The sequence below is a fragment of the Sciurus carolinensis genome, chromosome 14, assembly GCF_902686445.1.
Source record: "Sciurus carolinensis chromosome 14, mSciCar1.2, whole genome shotgun sequence".
In the NCBI taxonomy this organism is placed as follows: domain Eukaryota; kingdom Metazoa; phylum Chordata; class Mammalia; order Rodentia; family Sciuridae; genus Sciurus; species Sciurus carolinensis.
Window position 1 is genome coordinate 63902324 of NC_062226.1, and position 20155 is coordinate 63922478.

General features: G+C 32.8%; 1 protein-coding gene across 3 annotated transcripts in view; it reads left to right on the forward strand.

The window, feature by feature from the left end:
- Kiaa2026 (KIAA2026 ortholog) overlaps window positions 1-20155 on the forward strand; it is an 88370-nt gene that overhangs the window by 5891 nt on the left and 62324 nt on the right. For 2 of the 3 annotated variants that reach the window (XM_047523980.1, XM_047523981.1), the window contains exon 2: window positions 16088-16288. The exons of the other annotated variant lie outside the window; for it this stretch is intronic. In XM_047523980.1, the coding sequence (XP_047379936.1) occupies window positions 16088-16288 (201 nt within the window). The remainder of the gene's footprint in view (window positions 1-16087; window positions 16289-20155) is intronic. 3 annotated transcript variants of the gene reach the window in all.

Here is a 20155-nt window from a genome sequence, read left to right on the forward strand (position 1 = left end):
TGGATCTTTTAGAATAAAACTTGGTACAGCTTATAAAATATTTATATTCCAAGGGAGCAATCTGAGGACTACTGTGATGAGCTATGTTATACAGTATTAGGAGAGTGTAGATGGATGATGTATAGATGGGAAGAGCTGAGATTTTAATTTTTGATTAGATTTTACTCAACAGGTTACAGTTTTGGAACTAGGTTTTGAAGATTGGATAGAATACTGATAGGTGAAATTGAGTTTATTGAACAGTTATTTGAACTATTCTGTGGTAGGTAATATGCAAAGCCCTAGAGATAGAATGGTAAGCATGACCTATCCCTTACTTAAAGGTGATAGGTAAATAGACACACACTTGAAGAAATAGAAGTAGGAGAGTACAGAGCATTCTGGAGGAATGGTTCATTCCCAGTGTTTAGAGTACAGGATGAAGAGGACAGAGAGTGGCAAATAAGTCTAGAAAGATAAGTTGAGGCCAATTATGAAGGACTTTGAGTGCTTGTGAGGGAATTTAGGATCTAGGCAGTGTAAGTCTATCACAGTTTTGATTTAAGGGAGTGACAGGATGATGTTACTGGTATTTTGAGGTTTGAAATCAGAAATGAAAGAAGGAAATCAGTTAAGTTTTGAATTGATTCCATCAAGAGATAATAAGCAGTAGGAATAGAAAGATTAATGAGGATACAAAAGAGAATTTTTATCAGTAGGTACATGTGGTAAATGGCAAACTTGGATATGGGTGTGAAGAAGAGGATGATGTCCAGATAAATTGGATCATTTGTATCCAGGTAGTTGTAATGCTGAGGGAACATGACAGGAGGCATTCATTTGAAGATATCCAGCTGAGAATCATTAGAATACATATGGAACTCAGCATAGTGATGAAGACTAGAGATGATTAATGAAGGGTTAACCTGCAGAATGATGGTGATTGAAGAAATGGGATTGCCCAGGACAGAGTCTAATACAAGGGGACCAAAAGCAAAACATTTTATGAGGTGTGTCTTCAAACTGGAAAGAAAAAAAAGATTAGAATAATTATGATTAAACTATTTGTAATGTACATTAAAAGTTAACTCAATTAGAAAAAGCAACTAACGAAGCTAAAAAGTTTATTCTGGTATAACTAGAAGGCATTCGAAAGACTATAAACTTACAGACTTTATTAAAGGATTTATTTCATTTGAAAATACTAAATGATTTAGATTGCATATGAAATAAAAATGTCTTAATAGGGTCTAACGCATTTCGTCTCATAGTCTATTTCTCATTGTATTTGTACCCTTGGATTTATTTTTATAATGCAGGAAAAAACTATGGGGGGATCATGTTTTTGGAGAGAGAATTCAGTGCCTTTCATAGTTGTACTTTGGCTTTCAAATCATCTTTATGCTATCTACATAAAATTAGATTTGCCCAGAATAGTCATTTTCATTTCCCAGGAACTTGCGTGATATTATGAATCTTTAAAATTCATATTACCTGAGGGTTTGATCTTTGTTTTTAAGGAGGAAAGACTAATAAGCCCCAGTGATAATATTATGTATCACCAAACCTTTCATTATGTTGTGTTCCACCTGGGACCTATGGACCTATGTAACAATCATGCTTAAAAATCAGGATAGTAAGTATGTACATTTTGAAAAATGACTAAGGAAAACCAACAGACTTTTAGTAGTGGTTATTGCTAAATAGAAAGATAAAGGGTAGTTTACATTTTCTTTATTTATATCTTAGATCTTCTACAATAAGCATATTACTTCTATAGTAAAATCAGAGTTTCATTGAAAGGAAGTTAATAGTCACAATTTTGAGCAAACTATGTAGGTAAAAAAATGACTTAAAACTATATATCACTAAGTCTATGAAGTAGTATGCCCATATGTAATTAGATGGAACTGTAGAAGATTTTTGATTTTTTCCTTCCACTCTATACTTTAAAATTTTTTATGCAGTGATCATGTGTTGCTGTTATTTTTATAATTCCATTCAAAATATAAAATCCACAGATTTTCAAGGTGTGCTTCTAACTTGGAATAGCTAGTGCTAAGAAATCACCCCAAATTTTAATATTTAAAGCTTTTGAGTACAACCATCTGAAAGGACCTTCAGACAAAAGACTCTTCTGATAGCATCTTTTCTATCTTTTTAAATGTCACCTTGTCTTAGTATTCACATCTGTTCATATCTGTGTAGGTATCCCACTAAAAGATAGAAAAGGTGAAGATACAAAAGATAAGCTAGTTTAAGATAAAACTGCTTGACCATATCAACCTCTTGCTGTGCTAAATACTCTACTAATGTTGCTCTTTTGTGAGAGTTTGTCTTCTGTGTTAAAATCAGTGAAAAAAACATTGCCAGAATATTATGCAGGAAGTGTTTGAGTTGTTATTTAGCGCATGAAATATTTTGGTTATCTTCTCTCTAAAATATAACTCCCTCCTTCAGATGCATCTCATTTGCTAGATATAAATTTTATTTCGAATGATAACACCCCAATTTATAGTAACTACAGTTTTAATCTACAAAAGCTTTAAAAGTTAGCAGTTTTTTAAAGTAATTATAATTTAGCACAGTACACTGAGTTTTATGGTAATGCATATTCTCAGTCTTTTGAGGTAGATATCAAAGAAAATCTCTGCCACAAAATATATGCTCAAGTAGAATATTATTTCCCAGTGGCATTTCATATTTTTTGTTTTTAAAACTGCTTTTCAATGTCAGTGGTAGTTTGCCTAGCAAATACAGTAAGGGATTCCAAAATTTTGCTAAGCGATTCCTAGTGAGGTCAGGGGTTTCTCTCATATTTGTTCTAAAAATAAAAACAGACTCCATTTTACTTGGAAGGAAATATGTCTATCTGAAAACTTTACATAGAAACATTTTCCATAGAAGCAGTTATAAATATAGATTTTTTTACATGTTGGTTCACAAAATTTTTGAGATATCTGAATTTTTAAAATTGGAAGATAAAAATATTAGAAAGTCATCAATAAACAAAATAATATACCTCTCATTGGTAATTACCTATCCACTTTACCCTCTTTTGTTTTTCTTTATGACTTTTATTGTAACTAAATATATACTATACTCCCTGAATGACATTTATGCATAATAAAGTTTGAAAACTGATGCTTCATGGTGTAGTACCTCTTTCACACTTGATTTCACTTTACAATTTAGTTTTCTTTTCATTGAAGTATATTTGTAGCACTACTTTTATGATTGTCAGTCCTTATTACCTTTGTGTTTTGGATTATAGTTAGAATGGAGGAAAGGTGGAAGAGAAATGAAAAGCAAGTATCTTCATGTGGAGCAGAACTTGAAGTAACTAATAAATAGTGAGGGACAGTGTTTTTAGGTGTGTAAGTCAGGAGATGTGATATGAGGTGTACATTTTATTATTCAGGAAAAGCATGAAGCCCCAAAAACTCATGAGTTTGGCATAGGCTATGACACAAAGCATTCTGTATTTTTAAAGTGGTTTTACATTGTTCAAAACATTTTTTAGAGAATTTTGAACATATTTTAAAAAAATAATATTTGAACCTTCCTGTGTCCTGTACCTAGTCCCCAACAGTATTTATGACCAATTTTGCCCCATCTACTCTTTCTGTGTATTTCCCCTGTTGTGTATTTGAAGCAAATCACTGATAGCAAAGTGATTCTGTAAATGCTTTAGATTATAACTCTCAGAAGTAAGTACATTTTCATTTTAAATATAACTGCAATATCTTGTTACACCCCAAATATTTTTCTTAGTAACAAATATACAGTTAGTGTTTACATTTCTAGTTGTTTCAAAAATTTTATTTTTTCATGTATTTCTAATCACAATTTCTAAGGCTACATATAAGTGATTGGTTCATATCTTTTTAATACTCTCTCCCTCCCTATCCCTCGGTCCCTACTACCCATCCTTTTCTTGAAACAAAATCATGTTGAAGAAACCAGGTTGTTTATCTAAAGTTTCCTATAATCTTAAAGATTTTGCTGATAGAATTCTGTTTGGTTGTCCTCTGTTTTTCCTACCAGTTGATTTGGTTCTAGAAAATTCACCAAATTAAGGATCAATTTTTGGAGGGAGAGTGGTGGGCAGGACTACTTCCTTAGGTAAGGTTGTATTCATCCTTCAGTTTCTGGTTTTACATTTTAAATCAATTATTAGATTTAACATGATGATGTAATTTTTCTAAATGTGGTGAAATGAGAGGTGAATAGTGACTTTGTAATAAGGTTTTCACTTATTTTTATACAGTTAAAATTCACCTGTTGAACTATATGGCAAGTAATCTTTTCATAATTTCATCCTCCAGTGGAGTTTAGAACATGAAAGTAATTTTCATGGCAGGCTATTTTATTTATAATGTGAGAAACTGATTTTAATTTAGAATCATATCAATGCATTACTTCTGAGTAAATCCTGTTACACAGAGGGAATATGTTAAAGACCATTAAAAAATAATAAAAGGAAGCCTTAGCTTAAACTCAAAGACACCAGGCCTTATACTTTTATCCATTTAAACTTACTTATAGGATCTTACATATTAACTGTGAGTAATAATACTACTTTCTGTTTTTCTCTTTTAATTTTGGGGAGTAATGAAAGAGGCTCATGGTTAACTGTCATAGTAATACTTTTGCACATTATCAGGCAAAGTATTTTTTTTTTCTTATTTCTGTACTGGGGATTGAACCCAGGAGTGAGCTACATACTCAGACTTTTTATTTCTTTTTGAGATGGGGTCTCACTAAGTTGCTGAGGTTGCTCTCAAACTTAAGATCCTCCTGCCTCAGCCGCTTGAGTTTCTGGGATAACAGGTGTACAGCACTGTACCTAGCTTATCAGGCAAAGTGTTATATTTATTGGCTTCAGAACCCTTTGGATGATTTTTAAATTTTGTGTTTCTCTTTTATAGTTCAGTATGAGTTCCAAGTCTATATGTCTTAAAGGTGTTTATAACCCTTCCTGCCCCCAGATACAGTACACAGTTGTGTGTGTGTGTGTGTGTGTGTGTGTGCATGTGCATGTGCATACATGCACATTTTAATTTTTCTAGAGTGAATATACAAAACATTATTAGGTTAGCAGAAAGCCACAGACTCAGAAAAAGTTAAGAGTCAAAGGTTTAGTCCACAGAATTAACAAGTATATAGTTAGTCATGATGATGTGTGGTTACAGTGGAGAAAATTCCATTTAACTAACTGAAGAAAAAATTAGGCCTTTAACAGAAATAACAGAATATGAATAGTAACTGAAGATAAATATTCTTACATTATGCGCATGATTATACCATGAGGTGTTTAGACAGAGGTTTTGATTCTGACCTTTAAGTGATGGTTTTGCTCTGCATTGTTAGGGGAAAAAAATTTAGAAATAGCCCTCTTGGCATTCTAGAACTCTGAAAGAATTAATATATGATGTTTTATACTCTAGACATCATACCTTTTTGAGTAAAGTCATTTAATTTCTGTTTTGCCAGTGACACTTATTTGTTGATTAAGATAGTGGTTTTCTCTAGAATTCCATTCATTGGCCATTTACTTCATAATACACAAAACAATTTTACAACATTTGAAGTGTCCTCTTTTCTACTTAGAGCCCCTTTACTTTTTCTTCCTATATGTAGGTGAATTCTAATCATTTGAGGTTCAACTCAAATGTCACCTCTTCAGTGGAGCCTAATACTGAATGAATTGCTTTCCCCCTGCCACACACACACTTTGTACTCTATGATTCTTTGTTTTGCACCTGTTTATAGCACTTAAAATCAAAACACAAAACATTGTATTAGGGGTCAGTCTGTTTCTCTATCTGGATTGGAATCTGTAAAGGCAGATGGTGTGTCTTATTCATTGTATTTTTTAAGGTTTGTGGAATACATAACATGAAATAGTATTACCATATTAGGCCCACATTCCTGCGTGTTGTTCTTGACTAAACAGAGTTGTCATCTCCTCAGGAAAAATTCTTTGCCCATTTCTGCTTTTCAGCATAGGTTAGGTGTAGTCCTCTGTTTATAGAATCTACCATTTGAATGCATATTTGTTTTGAAGTTTTAAAAAGTGACACTGAAGTTGTATGTTTACATTTCTCTTTGCCTTGCTACGTTTTAAGATTTTCTCATACATTTTTGTATATGTAGAAACTGAAGTGCAAAGGAGTTCAATAGATAACTCCTTGAGTTGAATAGAGACATCATACCCTCCCTTAAAGGGTGGGTACAGTGTTCAATAACATAATAGAAGGTAGTAGATGGTTAATGTGGTAAGATAGGTACAGTTCTTATATGCAGTATATTTACAATGCTTATTATTTTATAGGCACTCTAGGGGAATGGGGAATTCAAAGATAAATATACAAAGACAGGAGTTGATAATTAAGTTAATTGGGATTATTCTGGACAACAACAGTATATTCGAAAGTGCAAAGGGAGAACAGCCTGTATATAGTTATTACTACTGTATATAATTAGGAAATAGCCAACAGTTAACTTGGCTAGTATAGTTAAATATAGAAAAGTAGTGACAAGGTGTGACTGGGAGGACCAGATCATGGAGGGCCTAATATGCTGTGCTAACAGTCTGATATTTCATATCAGAAGTTATTGTATTAAAAGCTTTTAAAGTGGAGAATTATAAGGAGCACATGTGAAATGGAGGAGAAAACTAGCATCAGTTTGGTATTTTCTCATCCCTTAATTTTCAGCATATCTTATTCTTTTGAATTCCAAATTAAAAGATTTGCATTTGACTTTCTTAGAATTTGGTGTAGGATTGTGTGTGCAAATGTATCTGGAAATTTTTGTTTCATATTTCGAAGAAATCCTGGAGTAGGGATAGGAAAAAAAGGAAAGACTACTTTCCTTTGCTGAAATAGGCAATATGCTAAATTCACCACTAAATAATTTAGGTTGAACTTAATGGTTTTGTTTCTTTACTTGAATAATTTTAGTCTCAGAAAAAAATTTGTTAAATACAGAATTTTATGAATCTAAGATATTCTGTCTATCTGGTTATTCTGTTTACCAAGTTTTTTTTCAAAAGCTTTGCCAATAACCAAAAAAAAGGATTATGGCAAAAGGATCGAACCCAGGGCCTTATGCACACTAGGCGAGCACTCCACCACTAATCCACAACCCTAGCCCCTATAGTTTATTAATTTAAAAATAATGTGTGCATCTGGTGGCAAAAATTAAACAGTACAAGAGATAATTCAATAAAATATAAATGTCTTTACCAATTCAAAGTTTCCTGCTGTTAAGAGGCTACTATTTTTAATAGTTTCTGATATTCAGTTGGGTGTCTTATTAGCCATCTCACTTTTAACATGTTGAAAACTGAACTTCTGGTTTGTTTTATAGTTTTTTTTTTTTTTTAAATCTTTAGACAACCTTATCTAAGTAGATTTTACCAACTCCCAGATGGTTCTGGCCATAAAGTTAGTGTTTTTCATTGATTCTTTTACCTTATTTCTCGTATGAAGTCTGTCAATTGTGAGCTTTCTGTCTCCAAAATATATTTTAAATTTTATGTATTTCAGTGGTTAGAGCATGCACTTAGACCCTAGGTTCTATGCGCAGCACCAAAAGTAAGTAATCATAATTCAATCAATCTTATATATTTTTCTCCACTGTCACCACTTGAGTGTAAGCCATTATCATCTGCCTGGAATACTGCTGTAGTTTCCTATCTTATTATCCTGCTTCTCAGTTTTCCTCCGATTCTGTTTTCTACTGATGAGCCAGAGTGGAATTTTTAAAGTATACATTAAAAGAAGTCAGTACTCATCTTAAAACTAAATGCTTCATTGACACTTAGTAAAAGGACTTTGATTTTCTGTTCTTCCTACATACCTGCTAAACCATTTCTCATCTCAGGGCCTTTATACTTACTCTTTTATCTAGAATATTCTGTTCTTAAGATTTTTTTTTTTTTTTTATGATCAGTTGCTCCTCCTGTTACTTCCTCAGAGTAACTTCCTAATTCTTGACTGTCCTTCACAGAATGTAACAGTATATAATTTAGGACTTATATATTACGGCCATATTTGTTTACTTGCATTTTGTATATCTTCTTTATTGTCATGTAAACTCAGTAAGAACAGGAGTGGTGCTTATAAATGTTGATGCTAACTCCTAGCCCACTACCAAGGGCTTAATATTTAATGAAGGAATGAATGAATGGATCTGTCTAGAATTTGGGTCCAGAAGTGACCCAAATTCCAACTTTATTATTTTTCTCAAATGTCCATCCAGTTGTAACATTACTTTTCTCCATTGTTTTGAAATATCATCTTTAGGATATGTTCCTGGTGTATTTGGATCTATTTTCAAATTTTCTCTGTTGTGCTCTTGACCTAAGTATTCATTTTCTGATATTAAATATTTTTATTATTTTTACTTTAAAATTCATTTTAACATCTGGTAAAGTGAGTCCTCTGTTAAAATGTTCCCCTCAGGTTTTTTCAAGTGTTTATTTTAGTAAATCTGAGACTTTTTAATAAAGTAGAAGAATCAACATTGTTTCACCAATGTGTGATCACTGGCATAAGAAATACATGAGAAAACAGTAGAAAACACAGATTTGTGGGGAATAAGGATGATATTCTTCCTATTCATTAAATGAGAAATGAAAAGAGAAGTTGGTAACATTACTTTCTTTCTATGGACACCATAACATCCACTTGCCACATCCTCCTGATTTCAATTATGCCTTTAACTCTTGCCAGATTTCAGTATCTCTTTGTTAGGATCTGTTATTTCAAGTAGACAGGGGCAAGACTCACCCTGTCTTCCCTGGTTTTCCTCTTTGTGCCATTGTGTGACTCTTAAAGTGTCCTGAATTTACAATTTACTACTTTAGAGCCTTACCATTTTTTGGCAGATATATAGAGGAGTTGGCCAGAAATAGGAAACCAAAGATATCTGCTTGTCTCCTTTGCACACTTACCACAACTTTATCATCTTGTGGATATCTGGACAGTGAGAATAACATAGGGAAATTCTGTTCTGCCTGTTCCTCAGAGCTTGAATTTTTCTGTGTGGCAAGGTATAGCTGTAGCAGTAAAAATAATGTTGAGCAGAATACTCTAACTCAACTAAAAATGCTTACCAAACTTGTCAAAGTTAGTAAGGCACTTTTCAAATACCATTTCTGTGTAAAAAACTTTACATATACCTTGGTGCCTTCCTTAAATTCAAAACAAGAAAATAGGGAAATAAATATATTCTAAGCAATATGTTTGATTTTAAAAAATAGTTCTGATAGTCTTCATTTATTCATTTGGGCATTATTTATTTGATGCCATGTCAGAAATGAACAAAGACTTTGAAATGTTTTTTAACTCCTAAGATTCTTTGCCCTTAATCTCTTATTAAAGTTGTCTTCTTGAATTTTACTAATGAATACCTTTTTGCTCAATCCTTTTCTTTTACTTCATCCTTCCTCATTCTACCTGGAAAATTAAACAGTTTTGATCACTTAGTACTTAAAACTCTTCTCTTTTGGCCTCTGTTGTGCCATTTCTTTACTTATATTATTCTTTAACTCATCTTTTTTAGGCTTCTTCTTTTACTGTGCTCTTACTTGTAACTCTCAATAACCCCTAAAATTATATCTTTATATATTATATCCCTGTATTTATTACTCTAGAGATATTTTTTATTGCCTTCCTTATCACTAACACTCCCAAACCAATATTTTAAGTTCTGTCTTAGTGTTTCACACATCTTTTTTCTTTTCTTTTCTTTTTCTTTCTTTCTTTCTTTTTTTTTTTTTTTTTGTAGTTGTAGAAGGACAGAGTGCCTTTATTTTATGTTTATTTTTATGTAGTGCTAAGAATTGAGCCCAGTGCACATGCTAGGCAAGTGCTCTACTACTGAGCTACAACCCCAGTCCTTTCATATTTCTGTTCATCATATGATGAACAGAAATATGAAACAAGGACTGGGGCTTTTCTAGGCAGTTGTGTAACTCTGACCTCAAAATGTTAAAAATGAAGTATTTCTAACCTAAATATTTCCTAATTTTTCAATTTTTTTCTACTTAAAAGTTTTCATCAAAAGTAGTGTCATTGTTTCAAGCCGAATATACTAGTCATCTTGGATGTTCATACTTTTCATTCCATTTGTACAAACTGTCATCATGTCCATTGCTGAATTCCTGTTGCTCAGTCAGTATATTAAATGAATTAATTTATTGTCCAAATGGAAATTTTTGTCTTTATTTAGTAACTTCTCTCTTGCTGCTTACCTAAAACTTTTTTTCTGCCAAATCTAGCACAAGGTCTTGACAAGAGAATGATCAGATGTATAGAGAGGTTGAGTAAAATAAGAGCTTAAAAATATTCCTGGGAATTCATAACTGGGAGATTATTTGGGGAGAATGGTTTCAGTAGAGTAGGTGCAGGCAGATGCCACATTACAGTAGATTGAGAAGTGAATGAAAGGTGAAGTGGATCAGCAGTTCAGATGTGACTCTTTTCAAGGGGAATACAACTTGGACATGCTTATATGCTAAAGGCACCTAGCAGAGAAAGAGAGATTGAAGATGCAGAAGATATTTAATGAAATATAAATTCTGACGACCTGTGAAGTGATTAGTTTTTGATCAGAAGATTGGAGGCACATTTTGCACTGAAACATAAAGTAAGGTTGAGCCTACATTCAGATAATTTTGTGTTTTAAAAAGCAGAAAGTTAATGGAGTTCTTACTTGGGAATGGAGCTCTTCCTACCATTTTGTGTTTGTGTGTGTGTGTGTGAAATAAATAGTGGGCAAAGTCAACTGCCAAATGATGATGGGTAATATGTTGAAGCTTTTTGAATAAGGGTGGTATTAGAAATTGCTGTTCTGAAGGAAAAAAAAGGGAGTTGACCACCTTCAAAGAACTCTTCTTAGGCACAGTTAAACCCAGTCCTGTGTATAGTTAGAAAACAGACTGCAAGGTGGTTTTCACTGTAGTTCTTAATAATGGAGTTAAAGGAGTAAAGAGACTTTGAGCTGAGATGTAACAGAAACGCTAAACACCTGAGATAGAAAAAGATAATTGGTCAAGGGAGATGAGATAAGTTAGTCAAGTATTGAGTTTCAGCCATTTAAATACATGAATAGCTGTAAGAGGCAAAATCGTGTTACAGCAAATGAGTCAAAGAAGGAGCTAGAGATGTAGATGAGGACAAAGAAAAATTTCAGAGGTAATAATATCAATTGGAAGAATAGAAGGTAAAGATCTTCTATTAGGTAGAAGGTAGAAGTTTAGTAGTTTGTGATAAATGCTTTTTTGTGGATATAAAAACTTTTTTGGTTATCTGGTAGCTATAAACTACCTGATGAGAGTAATGGTTTCTAGACTTTTATGATCTGGCTTCCCAAGCAGAAAAAAAAAAAAATGTGTATTCCCAGTATATGAACATTATTTATAAAGTATATATAGGTACTTCTATAAATGTTACTTTTGGCAGGGGCATTGTGATACTTTACTAATTTTGGAAATCTTGGTTTACTGCCTGACTGAAGAGATGTTTGAAAGACTTGTTAGGTTTATTTGGATAGTTCATTTTAATAACTACTATAGCTCAGAGGTAATAAAGATAAATAAATCTAGATGGAAGAAGTGCATCAGACTAGGCTGACTATCATGATGCTTATATGTCAAAAATGCAGAAATTTTTGTTGCAATCTACCAGTAAAATTTTTGTCTTTCCTAATTTCCTTTAGTTACTCTTGAAAACTATACTAAGGTTGAGGTGCTAATAGTCTTCATTTGCCCATTCATATGCATTCTCTACTCTTGTACCTTGATTTCTAAGGACTGTATCAGTTGGTCTGCCTTTGTCTTCTCATTTCTGACCGGGTTCAGACAATGAAAGGTATTGATAGGACAGAGAAGTAGGAGTATTTATTTTAACAACTTCATTTTTGCTGGTTGTCAGTAACTGCTCCATCTTTCTATGGTTACAGCTCTGTCCATTGAGTAAGATTCCCTCCCTTGTTTTCCGCTATTGGGCCTAGAGTGCTAACAGCCCTCTTCTGTAGCTAACCTAGGAGTACTCCATCAGTCTCTTCCTAGTTTCTCTTAGCCTTGCCTGCATATTTGTAAATATCCCATCATAAACATCACTGCCTTTTATATATAATCCCTTTCTTACTAGGACCTTGAGGACTATAGGACCATATACATTTTATTATTTTTGAAATTAATGGGTGAACACAATGATTGAAACTCTTCATTTAGAATATTTTTAAGCAGATCAGATAATTGTTTCCAAGTTTTAATTGTGCAGATATAATTTTGTGTTTTTGTTTCTTGGGGATTGAACTCAGGGCCTTTTGCATGGCATGTGCTCTAACACTGAGCTATAGCTCCCACTCAAAATACAGCCTTTATAGGTGACATAGTTATTTATACATTGTTTTCGATAAAAAGAGCAAAATAATGGAAACCTTCCAAAACATCTGTTTTTAATAGGCGGCCAGTGTTAGTTCATGAGTTAACTATAAGTAAAGCTTAGTATCAGTTCACTTCCTTGTTAATACTTATTTTAATAAGTTTAAGTAGAATGTAGCCTCTGAATTCTGAAATTCAGAATCTGTTAACACAAAAAAGACATTTCATGTTTGTAAGAAAAAAGATAGAAATCACGACTCTTAACCTCAGTGAGTCATCCATAATTATTACTTAGCTTTTGCTTATGGTTGGCAGTATATTTTTCAAAGTATTATCAGATGGATTTCATGAAATAATTTTCCTCATACACATAAAAGCTTGAGTTTTAGAAGGTAATAGTCAGTGTATTTATATGGTCATTGATCAATTATTTGACAATTCCAATTTGGAGGTTAGTTGAGATTTGGTTTTTAGTGCATTTTATTTTCTGATGAATTAAAGAATATTTAACCAGAATTATTTTACTATGGAAAAAATGGTGAGAAACTTTTGTGCATAAGTGAAAAATAAACAGCTTGTCTTGCGTCATTCCAAATATTTCCTTTGTGTGTGCATCCATGCGTACACATGCACACACTCATACACACACATACTATAGTTTGGAATCTGATCATACAGTCAATAAGGAAACAAAGTTCCTGTCTTCCTGGAGCTTTTGTTCTGGTAGTGTGTTAGATAATTTAACAAATAAATAGATAATTATATAATGTAATGCCATGATGAGTAACATGAATACAAAGAGTGACAGGGTTTTATTAAATATTATGGTCAGGAAGTACCCTCAGATTTAGTGGAATTTGAAACCTGAATGAAGGGATAGTGCCTGGCTATGTGACTATGTGGGGAAGAGTATGTTACAGGAGAGAAATTAAGTGCAAAGATGCTGGGAAATTGATGCATTGGTATAACTGAGAATAACAAAAAGACTTCTATGGATGGAACACAAAGAGCTACTGTTACAGTGGCAGAAAATGAGGTCTGGAGATGAAGGCCATATTACATTAGGTCTTGTAAGTCATAGAAAAACTTTAGATTGTCTTCTAAGTATGACTGGAAGATTTTGGAGAAGACAAGGCAGGGTAATGACATGCTCTGAGTAACTTTAAAAATATTATGTGGATTGTTATATGAATAGGCTGTAGGAAGATCAGAGTAGAAGCAAAAAAACCTGTCAAGAAACAGTTGCAGTAGTCTAGAGAGTTTGAATCCATATGTACACAAATACACACTGCTAAGATGCTACTTGTGTGTGTGTATATATTTGTATATGATCCTTTTGGTTTAGAAAATATATTTTGTTCAGAAACCTTTTATATTTAGCAGTGTAGTGTGGACATCTTTTATAGTGAGTACATACACATGTACCTGCTTCCTTTTTATATATAATTACTATATATAATATAATATAATATAATATAATATAATTACTGAATATAATTACTACATATAATCTGTTCTTTATCAAATGACATTTATATTTTCAATATTTTTAATAACATGATACTCTGTTTTATTACTTATAGAGGTATGTCTATAAGGTAAATTCTTTAAAACATGAGTAAAGGTTATGTGCATACTAATACCTTAGTGATTATTACCTAATTGACTTTCAGAAAGACTGCTAATGTATGTATATATCCTCTCACGTATGAGAAATTTTCTTTCCTTATACCCTTTCCAACACTGAGTAATAAAAATCTTTCAAATCTTTACATGTTGATAAGAGAGAAACAGCCTTATACTTTTGGGTTTTTAAATTGTTTAATAAATATTAAAGTTTATAAATTTTTATTTCTGATAATAAAAGACATTACATTCTTTGTTCTGAGAAAGTAATGTTTTTAAAAAGTTCGTAACTTTTTTTTTTTTTTTTTTTTTTGGTACCAGGGATTGAACTCAGGGGTACTCAACCACTGAGCCACATTCCCAGCCCTATTTTGTATTTTATTTAGAGACAGGGTCTCACTGAGTTGCTTAGTGCCTCACTGATGCTGAGACTGGCTTTGAACTCTCCATCCTCCTGTCGAAGCTTCCCAAGCCGCTATCTTATCCAATTATAAGACTGAATTTGAAGGGTCAAATACCAATGTTGTTTCTGACTTATTCCTCAACTCTCCTTATGCTCAATGTTCTATATACTTATTGGGTCACTATCTGCAGTTCGCTACATGCCCAGTGACCTCTGAGCTGTCATCACTGTTCAATGTAATATTGTTGATTAATGTTCTCTTCCATTGCTATTGATGAAGAAGTAATTAAAATTACAGAGCTAGTTGGGTTACCTGGTAAAAAGATAACAAGATGAACTTAAAGTTCATCCATTCAGTATCTCTTTTTGGCAGTCGACTGTTTTCCTTTAGCCCACAATTCCTTACTTCCAGCTCTTTTAGCTATCATATTGTTGTATGCTATTGTGCACTAAAGGATCAGTCTGAAACAGGACACCAAATTAGCCAGGATTCTTCATTAGTAATAGAAAACTAGTTTAAAGTTCTTCCCCTACCTAAAGCTGAGTCAATTATAGTGTTACATCCTTATAATAGAAAAAACACAATAGTACTACAGTTTAGTAGAATCTATTCATGGGACCCAGATTGCAGAGAGGGTAAGATTGTTATGAAGTTGTTCTGATTTAGAGTTATACACTACTGTGTACATAGTCTAAGGAGGGCAGGCTTTGTGTTTTATGCCATAAAGATTTATGTTTTAGTGGATCTTTAGACAATTTGTAGGAAAGCAGGGAAATATAAGGTCAACATTTAATTCATGTAAATTCCTATCCAGCATGGTGATTGCTTGCTTTGAGTATTGACTTGATTTTGTCACTGTAGAAACAACATATACAAAACCTTCAGAGGCTCTGGCATACCTCACAAAGGTGGAAAAACAGATGTTTTCCCCAAAAACATCTTTTTATAATTAACCCTCATATAATAGATACTAATTCAAAAATTAGTACTTAGCATGGCTTTTAAAACTTCCCAAGATTAATGCACTGTTTCTTTTTCCATTGTAAATGATTTTAATCAGTTATTTTAAATTGAGTAAGGGAACTCATGAACAATTAAGCAAACTTCTAAGAAACTTTTTTATCATTATTCTTAAGCATTAGATTATATCTCAGTACATTAATGAAAACATAGGAGGAGACGCTTGTGATGGGAGTGAAGAAGAATTCTAGATTCCTAGATTCTTTTAGTTGAAGGGTTTCCAAATTTCAACCTACAATCATATATTGTAATGTTGTATTTGTTTATAATTTCCTCAAAGTGTTCATGTGTCATTGTAAATTTTCTTTTCCAAAATGTTTTTATTATACTTTTTCTCATACCAATGTAGTATGAAATATATCTCAAACAAACTTTTTTCCATTAAAGAAATAGTATAGTACTTTAAGTCTGAATTTTAATACTTCAGTTTTAATATTTTTTAAATATAGAGAAGGGACTTACAGACCAATTATGTCATGAATAAAAGAGTAAGAAATTATGTGGGAAGGATAAAAATCTGGATCATAGCTAAGTAAGGTTTTTAACTAAACACTTTTAATGTAGTTAGCAAATGAGATTCTTAAGATGCTGATAAAGGGGGTTTATTGCTTATCCCAAAGATTTGACCTTATAAATTGACTTATTCTTCTCCAAGGCACTTGAGAGAAAAGACATCGATAGCAGTTACATCTAGAGGCTATTATGGATTGGAGGATGAAAAGGGAACTGCATGTACTTCAACAAGGCGTCGGTCAACACCTCGAAGTTTGGCAGGCTTGACAAGTGGAGTTTTTGAATCTATAATGGTTCAAGTTTTGAGACAGGAAGAACAGCTGAGAGCAAAAGAAGAAAAAAGGTAAATGTTAAAAAAAAAAAATGAGTTTCATGATGTTCAGATTTCCAGGAATTACTTTTCAAAGAGGAGTTTGCATAACTTTTCTGTGCCCCTATCAAATTCCTGGGTTCATTTATGTAGTACTCCAAAATGCATTGTCGCCAAAGTATGAATTCATAATGAAATAGCACAGTGAAATTTGTTTAAAAATATAGTTTTACATTTTAAAACAAATTACCTTGAAACTTATACAAAAATAATTTCTATAAAATATTTCAGAATACTTTCTAGATTTCTCAAAATATTCTCAGGGGAACATTAAATTAGATGAATTTTATGTAGATTTGTAGTTTTAGAATAGAACCACAGACCTTTAAAATTAGGAGAAACTTCAGAAATTATGTAGTTCAAGAATGACATATAAAGTGACCTCTGCCAGTTCCTCCATTAATATTATTTCCTGGATAACCTAGCTTATTTTGGATTTATCAGGAAAATGTGTTACACTAAATTAGTGGTACCTTCTAGGTACTGGGAGCATAGAGTGATGGCACTTACATAACATTTTATTTATGACAAAAGGAAACTAGGGCCTAGAGAGGTAAGTGAAACTCAAGTTTCTATAGTTGGCTCGTGATTTTTATACCAAATCAAATCTCAAACTATGTTTGGAGTGATTGCTGATGGAATAGGGACTAGCTAATATTTGTCAAAGGCAATTTATAATATTGTGTTGCTTTTCTTTTTTCTTTCATTTTTTTTGGTGGAGCTGGGGATCAAACCCAGGGCCTAACGCATGCCAGGCAAGCACTCTTATCTTTGAGCTATATCCCCAGACCCAATGGAAATGTTGCTTTTCTTAATAAATGTAACTTGCTTTGATATCTGTAGAATTAAAACTCAGCCTTGAAACTTTCTACTGTCATACTTTTTACAGCAGTTATTAATTTTGGAACCCTCTATAAAATACTTTATTTCTTTCTGTAGAGCCCCATAGAGCTTTCCTGCTGTAGGAACGGGGAGCAAATAGAAAGGGATAAAAATCTGACAGTAGTATATAATAGTTTGGACTGAGAAGAATTGGAAAAATAAAAGACTTAGAAGAAGTTTATAGTAATCCTGACCTTTGCTACAGGTTATTGGAAATGGAGAAGTCTGATTGTTCTGGGAACGATTAGCAGGATTTGGGTACCTTCCTTGATATAGGGAGAACAAAGGAAGAGACAACAATTTCTCTGAAAGTATTGATAATAATAATAGTAACAAGAAGATAAAATAATGGTTAACATTTATTTATTAAGCACAACTTTTGGCCAGTTTAACTCTAAACACCTTAACATGTATTCGACATTTATCCTGAGTCACACAAAAGACAAGTAACTTGCCCAAGGTCAGGCAGTTTTTGAATGGTGGACTTAAGATTGGAACCCACCTTCTAGTAGATCTTGTGTTCCTAAACAGTATACTTTCCTTGTGACTTGTAAAAAAGGGAGAATAGCAAAGAAAATGAAAAATCTTGAAAATGTGAGTCCGGGGTAGGAAAGACCAGTGAACACATTTTGAATAAGTGTTTTGAAGTGATTATGGAAATATTTAAGCATCTTAGTAGGAATGGCTAGTAGGAAACAAGAAACTTAACTAAGTCTTCCTTTCTCCAGTCTTAAATATATTTATGTGTGCCTTGACATCAAATAAACATGGGAGAATAAACCATGAGAGAAAAGTCCTCCACTAATGTCTTAACAACTATGATAATTTAGTGGATTAATATGAATTGAGCTATCTTTTTGTGTACAGTGTTAACTTTTTATTTTTTAATTGTAGAATATTTTAAACATAAAGAGTGATAAATAAGATTACAATAGAACTCTGTGGACTCACAACCCAGCAGTTTTAAAAGAAATTTAGCATAGGTATAAACAAGGCTCCCTATTCTTTTCTTCTGCCCAAGAAGAAACCAGTATCCTGGATTTTCATCATTCCTGTGCATTTTATTATTGAATTGTAAAAGTTCTTTATATATTCTGAATACCAGTCTTTTGTCAGATGTATATGCCTTATAAATATTTTCTCCCATCCATGGCCTGCCTGCCTTTGTATTTTCAGTGTTTTTCAAGAACAAGAAGTTTTTACTTTTAAAATTTAGTTCATCTCTTTGAAAACACAGCAACCAACCATTGAACTTTATAGGTCTTTTATTGTTTAAATATGCTGGTGATAAGTATATTTAGGATATTAAAATTTGGTGAAAAACAAACTTACAGATTCTTTCACAGACATATGCCTAATATAATTGATGTAATTTCCTTCTTACAGATCACATTTTGGGGAATATAAAATATATGCTAAAATCAGAGTGCTGAAAAAATATATAATATGGGAAAAAGCTAAGACCCCAAAAGATAATCTGATTACCCTTATTTTGTTATTTGTTATGAACTTAAGTCCTGGAAATTATATTTTCTAACGTCAGTGGTTTTTCTACTGTACTTGTCCTGTCTTTAACTTAGGGGACAAACCAAACATTTACCATTCGTGGGCAGGAGTGTTTTTTTTTTTTATAAGAGATTCTAGCTTACCTGGCCACATTTGGTATTGCACACCAGTGAAATGGGAGGCTGAGGCAAGAGAATCATAAGTTGGAGGCCAGTAGCTAGACCCTAAACAACTTAGTGAGACCCTGTCTCAAAATAAAAACACAAAAGGGCTGGGGATGTGGCTCAGTGGTTAAGCATCACTGAGTTCAATCCTGGTACATGCCTCCCTCCACAAAAAGAAATTTAAACTTACCTAAAGTTATAAAAACCCCCTTTTTTTTTTCAGGGATGGAGTACCAAGGACTGAACCCAGGGGCACTTAACCACTGAGCCACATTCCTAGCCCTTTTTAATAGTTTATTTAGAGACAGGGTCTCGCTGAATGGCTTAGGGCCTCATTAAGTTGCTGAGGCTGACTTTGAGCTTGCAGTCTTCCTGCATCAGCCTCTCAAGCCACTGGGATTACAGGCATATGCCACTGTGCCTAGCCATAAAAATCATTTTTAACCAGACATATCTAAGTTTTGTTTTTTATGGTTATGTCTTTCATCTGTTTGGAGTTAGTTTTTGTGTACAAAGTTCACTTGTCACCAGTTTTTAAAATATTTTGTGTTTTTATGACCTACATAGGATTTTTTGGTTACCCAAGGTTATGAAAATCTTTTCCCCCATCAGAAATTTCTAAATTTCAGGGTTTTTTTCTTACTTTTTATTTTTTTTTAGTTGTAGATGGGCACAATATCTTATTTTATTTATTTATTTTTACGTGATGCTAAGGATCAAACCCAGTGCCTCACACATGCTAGGCAAGCACTCTGCCACTGAGTCACAATCCCAACCCCTAAATTTCAGTTTTTGTGGTTGTATCTATTATCTATTTAAAATTAATTTGCACATGTGGTATGAGGTTAGGGTAGAAGATTTTTTTTTCCCACAGGGATATCCAGTATCATTTGTTAGGGAGAAGGGGAAGACTCCCATTGATTCACCTTTGCATTTTTTGTTGAAAATCAATTAAACATATATATGTGAATCTTTCTATAGGTCTATCTTTATGTTGATAATACTTTTTATTTAATTACCATAGACTTATAGTAAACTTTGAAATTATGATATGAGTCTTCATTTTTTTTCCCAAATTTGTTTGGCCATATTAAGATCTTCAGGGCTAGAGATGTAGCTCAGTTGGTAGAGTGCTTACCTTGGATGTACAAGTCCTGAGTTCAATCCCTAGCACCACCAAAAAAAAAAAAAAAAAAAATTTTTTAAAGAATAAAAGATTGCAAAGACAACAACAAAAAAAACTTCACATTTTCTTGTAATTTTAGAATCATATTATGAATTTATACAG